This window comes from Gossypium arboreum, chromosome 9 (assembly GCF_025698485.1).
Source record: "Gossypium arboreum isolate Shixiya-1 chromosome 9, ASM2569848v2, whole genome shotgun sequence".
In the NCBI taxonomy this organism is placed as follows: Eukaryota; Viridiplantae; Streptophyta; class Magnoliopsida; order Malvales; family Malvaceae; genus Gossypium; species Gossypium arboreum.
The window spans coordinates 72,019,467-72,027,204 of record NC_069078.1 but is presented as its reverse complement, the minus strand read 5'-3'; the positions used below and the strand labels follow the sequence as shown (position 1 = coordinate 72,027,204).

The 7,738-nt window shown below is 34.3% G+C and overlaps 1 protein-coding gene and 1 long non-coding RNA gene across 2 annotated transcripts; one reads left to right on the top strand and one right to left on the bottom strand.

The window, feature by feature from the left end:
- The first annotated feature begins 1,010 nt into the window (after positions 1-1,010).
- LOC128280633 (uncharacterized) lies at positions 1,011-2,077 on the top strand. Its single transcript, XR_008270730.1, has 2 exons — positions 1,011-1,084; positions 1,829-2,077. It is a non-coding gene; the product is annotated as an uncharacterized LOC128280633 (long non-coding RNA).
- Positions 2,078-4,209: 2,132 nt separating this feature from the next.
- Positions 4,210-7,460, bottom strand: LOC108454208 (proteasome subunit alpha type-3). Its single transcript, XM_017752588.2, has 9 exons — positions 7,245-7,460; positions 7,111-7,150; positions 6,923-7,006; positions 6,728-6,801; positions 6,442-6,613; positions 6,247-6,293; positions 5,379-5,444; positions 5,095-5,185; positions 4,210-4,496 (listed from the first exon to the last, which is right to left on the bottom strand). The coding sequence occupies exons 1-9, from the start codon at positions 7,346-7,348 to the stop codon at positions 4,425-4,427; spliced, it is 750 nt and encodes a 249-aa protein (XP_017608077.1). The 5' UTR covers positions 7,349-7,460; the 3' UTR covers positions 4,210-4,424.
- Between the last annotated feature and the right edge of the window lie 278 nt (positions 7,461-7,738).

Below are 7,738 nucleotides of genomic sequence, written 5' to 3'. Positions count from 1 at the left end.
GTTAGCGGTCTCGTTAAGATAGCAATGGAAAATGTTAATAAGTGACTGATTTGTCACTTTTTGATAATGTTAGTGACTGTTTTGTTATTTTTCGAAAATTGAGTGGATGAATTGAAACCTAAGTGACAGTTTTGCCTGTTTTGCCAACTATCCTAAAGCTGAATGATTGTTGGTGTAATTTACCCTAAATTTATTACCTAAGTTTTTTCACCTGCATCATGAGTGAGTCATAATCTAATTCTAGTTGTTTTATTCTTACAATGCACCTGTTAATTGTATGTATTAATTAAATTACTTTTAATTATTTCTTTTTAAAATTTTAACATTTTATAAATAATATGATTAGGAAAATAAAACATAGTATATGTTTAATTTTTAATTTTTATTAGGATGGTTTTCATTATGGGAATTTAAATATTTACAAAAGTAACAAAAAGCGGATAAAATAAAATAAAATGATACACTAAATATTAAAAACCTCTAAATTCTAAAAATAGTTATTAAAAATGGGAAATCCATTTATAATTGTAACAGCCCGATTTTGAGGGCTAGTCAGAATAGTGGTCTTAGGACCACAAATCCAAAGTTAGAGAAATTATTTTATTATTAAAATAGAGTCATAGCATGTTTATAATTGTGCATGAAAATTTTGGTGAGCTAATTTTAGCGTTTGTAAACCCAATTGTGAAAAATGACTAAATCGCATAAAGTGCAAAAGTCTTAAATTGATAACTAATGGTGCAAAATTGCCATGTATCATAAATTGGGGGGTTTTTTAAGTGAAATTGGGCCATTAAATAGGTGATGGCTGGCCATGGTAGATGGAAATGTTGAAAAGTCAACATTAGGTGAAATTTGATGACATAAGGTGTATTATAATAATACCTAAGCCTAGCTATCATCTTTTTCTTTCATTCTCTCTTCATTCCACTGATTTTTTCAGTCATTGTTAAGGGTTTTGAACTTCAAAATTTGCAGCAACTTATTCCTCTCACATATTAAGAAATACCGAGTCCGAACCTAGACCGGGGGAAAGCCAAGCAAACTGACTAAATCAGCTAGTTGCCACATTTTGTAACTCGAGGTAAGTTGTATGTAAATAATACAACTACATTGTTAATTATATGTGCTTGAATTATTACAACATAAATTGTTTGATTGTCAATTTGAGAATGTGTAATGATAAATGAGATAGTAGAATTTCTGTTGGAACCTTAGAAAGTAAATCGGATATTCATGCCATGACATTTGGGTATTCGTGCGTGAGCTTGTGTAAGGCATGCCTGGGACATGCATCGACCACATTATGAGAGCCAGTGTAAGACCATGTCTGGGACATGGCATCGGCATTGAAATGAGGGCTAGTGTAAGACATGTCTAGAACATACATCAGCCTCGAGACGTAAGCCAGTGTAAGACATGTCTGGGACATGCATCGGCTACAAGATGATAGTCAGTGTAAGACCATGTCTGGGACATGGCATCGACTTGAAATACGAGTCAGAGTAAGACCGTGTCTAGGACATTACTTGAGGCTTATGTAATATCCGGTAGTATTCCGAATGGTTCAACAGTGAAAGTTATGTTCTTAAGCTAATGAGGAAAGTATAACCGTGTTGTGAGTGGTACAGGAACCTAATTGGAATGTATGAGATATGAGCTTAATATATAATATGTGACTTGTATGAATGGTAATGAGTAAGTTATGCTTATGCCTACCTTGGTGTTATGAGCATGTTGATTATCGATAAATTATTGTTCTATACTTACTTGCATGCAACTTACTAAGCTGTAATGCTTTCTCCCTTCCCTTTTCATTTCTTTACAGTGCTGCCTAACTAGCTCAAGGATCACCGGAAGTCAGAGATATCTATCACATTATCAACCGAAGCATTCGGTATAGTTGGATTTATATTTTTGAATATGGCATGTATAGGACTTAGACTTTATTATTTTGTGTCATTGAGGTTTGGCCATATGTATTGGCTTGGGTTGGAAACCCTTCAATTTGTATTAAGCCTTGAATGATGGCTAACATTCATTCTGAATTTATAAAAGATGCATTATTATGGTTGAATGAATGTCTATTGTGGTTGATTTGGTTATAAGACTTATGCTTGTTTTGGTATTGGTTGGTATTTGTATAGAACTACATATGTAATGGCGGCAACGGGGCTTGGTAAATAGCCTTATATTGTCCACATGGGTAGACACACGAGCGTGTGTCTAGGCCGTGTATGACACACGGTCTACCCCATGGGCGTGTGGTCCGGCAGTGTTTCTCTACGCATAAAAGATTTCAAGCCAGTATGCATAGTAGTGAACACACGGGCAGAGACATGGTCGTATGTCCCAGCCGTGTGAATGGCACGACCTAGCACACGAGTGTGTGACTTGGCCGTGTGACCCTTAAAAATTGCTGACGTTAGGAACAGAATGTCCAAGTTTTTGCACATGGGCTAGGACACGGCGTGTCATGGCCGTGTGAAGGATACGGGCCAGAGACACGAGCGTGTGCCAGGCCGTGTGAAAACTCTTGTAGGTGTGCATTTAGAATTAATTCCACACGGGTGGAGAACATGGGCATGTCCCTGTCTTGCTTAGGCCGTGTGAGACACAAGGGCTATCAGCATGGCCATGTTGGAATGCTCACAAGGGCGTGTGCCCCTATGTCAAGTGACATTTCTCTATAGTTGGAAAAAGGGCCCGAATTGGTCCCGAATGATTTCTGATGTGTGTTTTGGGCCTCGTAAGCCCATATTAAGAATATATATTGATAAGTTTAAGAAAGTTTTAAAACTTTCAAGTCATGAATACTCGGAATTGGTTGTAAGTATGAGTTCAAGTTAGGTAACTCCTCGTATTCCGCCTCGGCGTAGGATACGGGTATGGGGTGTTACAATAATAATGTAAAAGAAAAGAGCATAATAGAATTAATTCCAAAATTAAATTAGTTCTAAAAATATATGAAAATATTATTTATTTAATAATAGGTCTTAATATTATTTTAATATTATAAGTGTTGATATATCGATAAATAAGATCTACTATTTGTCGCATTATGAACTTCTCCACTTAAGATTGTTTCCTATTTTACATGAAAACATTACTTTAAATAATATCATATCCACAGGCAATGTACCAAATATTATTCATATATAAATGACGAGATTCTTTTCCAATAAACTTATTGGAAGGTTCTATTGGCGTGCATCCAATAAAAATTGAACTTACAAATTCGTTAATTGTGAGTTGAATGCTTTAGCCATTTAGCCATGGATGCTTAGCGGGAATCCTCGTACGTGGCGAATAGCCAAATTCCAATTGAAATGAAATATTTAACATAAATCAATACAATTTAGGAGAAAACAATGAAAAGACATCAACTCAAATCCTGGATTTTTGAATTTTGAGATAATAAATTCTCACTATTTCTTATATTCATGAATCCAATTCAATTCAATGGGATCTTTCATTCACATTTTTTCCACCTAGAATGTTTTATATGCACATACAATAGGTAAAAAGCTACAATTTATAGATCAATAAATTGGTCGATTAAGTCTTAACTCAGTCGAAATTGACATTATAACGGATAAAAGAAGACATGAATTAAATACACTGAAGTGCATAAACCTTCCTATTTAAAGATTAGAGAAACATTATAAATGATTCTAGACATCAAAACCTAAATTAAGTTTGAATAAGAAAAAGAACTTGAATAAGAAGATGCATTCAAACCACTATTGGGTTGGGTCTAATATTAAGCAGATTTCATATTTATGGATCATTATTAATATTTAAAGGGTGGGTTATTATTACATATACTGTTGGTTGTTGGTTATTATTAGATACCATCAATTAAGGAATTTAAAATTATGAAAAATGACAAATGTCTCTCAAAAGCATATAAAAATTTTATTTTATTTAGATAATATGTGAACACGTTAATTACCAAAGACAGCAAATACATTATATGTGAACACGTTAAAACTCACATCATCTTCCTATATGTTGCAACAACAACAATGACACCTGAACTACAGCTAAATCAATTACCTTATTTGCCATATTATATTTAGACCTTAAGTCCAAATTTGTTAAACCTACAAGCAACAAATCTATACCTTCTATAAATTTATCAAACATCCCAATTCTTCATATGAATTTCGAACAAAATAAATTCCAAGATTCTTGGAACCGAGAAGATTTTTGTAAATTCTTAGTTTGCACTGTTGAAGCCTAAATAAAAAGTGACAAAGGCATAGTTTATAGTTGTTCTGTTCGAAATCCATGTTCCAAATAAAATTTGTCAGCAGGGATCTAATATGAAAAATGATACGAGGACAGTTTAAACCATAACAATGGGGATTCATGTAGATGAGAATATCAATAGCAAAGACTATTCTGGCTTCACTGACAATTTAATCAGCATCCATCTCTTCTAGTGCAGTCCTAGCAGCAACCTTGGCTTCCTCTAATAGGTCATCAGGAACCTTAAAAAAAAACGAGGAACAGTTCAGATGATGTATTTCTAAGAATACAAACATATAAACATCTACATGCAATAAGTGATCCCCATAAGAGGTTTAAATTACATGGGAGCAAAGAGCAATATTAATCATTAATGCCACGTTAAAAGGAAAATAATGAATTATTCTCGCAAGCACCTGCCCTATGGTCCTAATCGTTAAGCCGTTTATGTGACGACATATGCCCAAAAAGGTCTAGCTTGCTATTATAATTGTTTGAGCATACAAGCATAGCATAAAACATGAAAGCCTTCTAGAACAATGAGATAGAGCCAATTGAAATAAAACACGAGAAAGATTTTAAGGTTGTTCTAGACATATGCAATTAAAGACCCTATATGCATCTATTGCATGTGATTCAATGGAAGATTCCTGTGTCAAGAAAGGCAGAACATACATGGGTAAAAGCAAAGCAAAGACCCTACTTTTACTAATCTTACTTGGTATATGAAAAAGTAAAGTGGCATATTTTAATTCCTGTAACCACATGCATAGAGGAAAAGGCCGGGAATTTTGTCATTGCTGCTTGTTGAAATAAAATACAGAATTTTGAAGAAATTACCTTTTGATGTTGTTGCTTTGATTCATCGCAGACCCAACTCATCTCAAGTTCAAAGGCCTTATCCTTTGCTTCATCATGTACCTTGTAGATGCTGCTTATGAGAATAACTAGCATGGTTAAATCTAGTAGTAGCACAAAAACATGCATTCGAAGGGAAAAAAAAGAAAAGAGTAAACTGAAAAATAAATGAACTAACAATTTTAAAAGCACCAATTATGGTGCCCAGATCCCAAATAAATACATTAGAACAGAAACAGGAAGAAATTAGGATAGGCAACACTCACATTTTGGCTACTTCAATAACCCCTTCTCTGCATGTCATTTCGGACAGATTCAACTTTTCAATTTCTCTGTCCACATATTTCATTGAACCACAAACTCATAAGCTATTTATCAGATGAATACAGAAAGAAAGAGGTAATCAAAGATTTAAAAGGTTGAGATCGTAAGAAAGGTTTTGAAAAGATCATAAGAGAGGCTTTAACTTATTTATATTTTGCAGGATAAAGCCCCTCACGGCACAAAACAGAGAAAATCATTTCATTTAGATAGTTTCATGTTAAGACTAATAACTTGATTTGATGACTCATGCAAATGAGAAGCAGTGAAACTGCAGGCAGAGGTAGAATCATAGTCCATTGCCTTTTAATCTACTCGGCTACATGATGCATCCAGTCCGCATTTTTGTAATTTCTTTTTATTAAAATATAAATTCAAACTAAGGCTTCATTGAGGGTTTTTTTGTTTTCAAATTTTATATGTATTCAACTTTGAAGATTTCAATTTCTATGATACATCCATTTCTTTCACTTCATAGAAAGAGAAGGCAGATCACAATATTGAGGATACACAAAGATGGAGGGAGAATCTAAATAATTCAAGAGAATGCCATGAGTATCTTCGTTGCTGATTAGTTTTCACAAAAGAGAGAGAGAGAGAGAGAGAAAAAAACTATCAAAATGCTTTACAAATGGATGAGACTTACATCAAAAAATAACATTAACTTTCACCTGTTGAGATGGCAAAAGTGAAATAGAGAATACATAATGCGCCAATCATTCATCTAATTTAACTAGCTAGCATAACAAAATAATTTTATCAAATACCAGCCTCTAAGTTCCATAGAACGAAAGAGATAGTTAAGTTACTTACGTTTTGGCAGCTTGTTTTCCCTTCCCAATTGCAGCACCAAAGTATCTCTATATCAATTATAACAAGCAAGGACTTAAACAAGAAGACATAAATCATTGACTAGAAGCAAATAGAAATAATACCAATGTACCAAGTAATAGTATCAACAAACAAAGAACAACAAACTGAAACAATAATCAGGAGATGCAAACTTACATAAGAGATGCCAGATGGTTCAACCATGTATAATTGAGGACCATCTCTATCATAACCACCGAGAATTATGCCACAGCCAAAAGGCCGGAGCCACCAGTAAAGGGTACATAAATGCACATAACTTGCTACACGTTCAGCAAGTTCTTTGACAGGGATGGGTTCACCATACACACTTCAACACCAAAAAAACAAAAAAAAATGAAATTATAATTAGATGTAGTTAAAACTGGAGTTTGGGAATTGAAACTAAAGAAACCAAAAAAATAAAAAAATAAAAAAAATAAACCTTTGGTAATTGGTAGCTTCAGATTTAGCACGAGCCACAATTTGTCTACCGTCAGCTGCTAATCCAGCAACTGCCTGAATTACAGCATTCAATATCAAGAGAAAAAAGAGAGTAAGAAGCCCAAACTTTAACATTGAAAAAATGTAGGTAAAGATGCCATTGATTTAAAGCAAAAGCTGAAAGAATAGTGAATACCATGCCGGAATGACGATGGACTGAATGGATTCTTCGATTTGAACCAGGCAACATCATCTTTGATGCTATCAGCTTCTCCACTCCCTAAAGTAAATAATACCCATTTTACTCCACAATCAAACATTTGCTGCTGTTCGTGTATTTTTCTGTCACAATAAGCAATGAAGGAAAAAGAAGAAAATACTTACCATAACGATCCCATCTTTGCATTTAATTCCAACCACAGTTCTGCACAAAAGAAAATTTATTTTTTAAAAACAAAATTAGATTTCAGACGTACTAAAAATATATTTAAGAAAGGAGGAGGAGGAGGGCGGAGGACCCGCTGTTATCGACGGCTTTGGCGGCGTACTCGATCTGGAAAACGCGGCCGTCGGGAGAGAAAGTGGTGACGGAGAGATCGTAGCCAGTACCTATGCTGCTCATCTTTGTTTCTTCTTTCTGCCTTCCCCTACTAGGATGTTCGGTGCGTTTGGACTTCTTCTTCTTCTCGGAAATTGGGTTATATTTTTTTTCGTGTTTTCAGTTGTCTTTCTTCTCAAGACTTTGATACTAATGGGCCTTCTTCACCCATTTAACCTTCGGCCCATTTTTATTGCTTCCCCTTATCAGCCCAATATCCAATTACTACTGCAGGCCCTTACCCACTTTATTAATAATAATAATAATAAATTGCATTTTATTTTTTTCGGTTTTTATTTCTATTTTTATAAGGGCAACTGTTATTTAGATAATGATGGAATATACATAGGACTATCCAAGACAACAAGTCACATAATCTAAAGAAGAAATCATATCAGCCAAAGTGAATACTGC

Coding starts and splice junctions, on each gene's coding strand:
- LOC108454208 (XM_017752588.2), bottom strand. CDS start 7,348: ATGAGCAGCATAGGTACTGGCTACGATCTCTCCGTCACCACTTTCTCT. Junction 7,007..7,110: donor GCAAAGATGGGATCGTTATG/GTAAGTATTTTC, acceptor TATTTACTTTAG/GGAGTGGAGAAGCTGATAGC. Junction 6,294..6,441: donor AACCATCTGGCATCTCTTAT/GTAAGTTTGCAT, acceptor TAATTGATATAG/AGATACTTTGGTGCTGCAAT.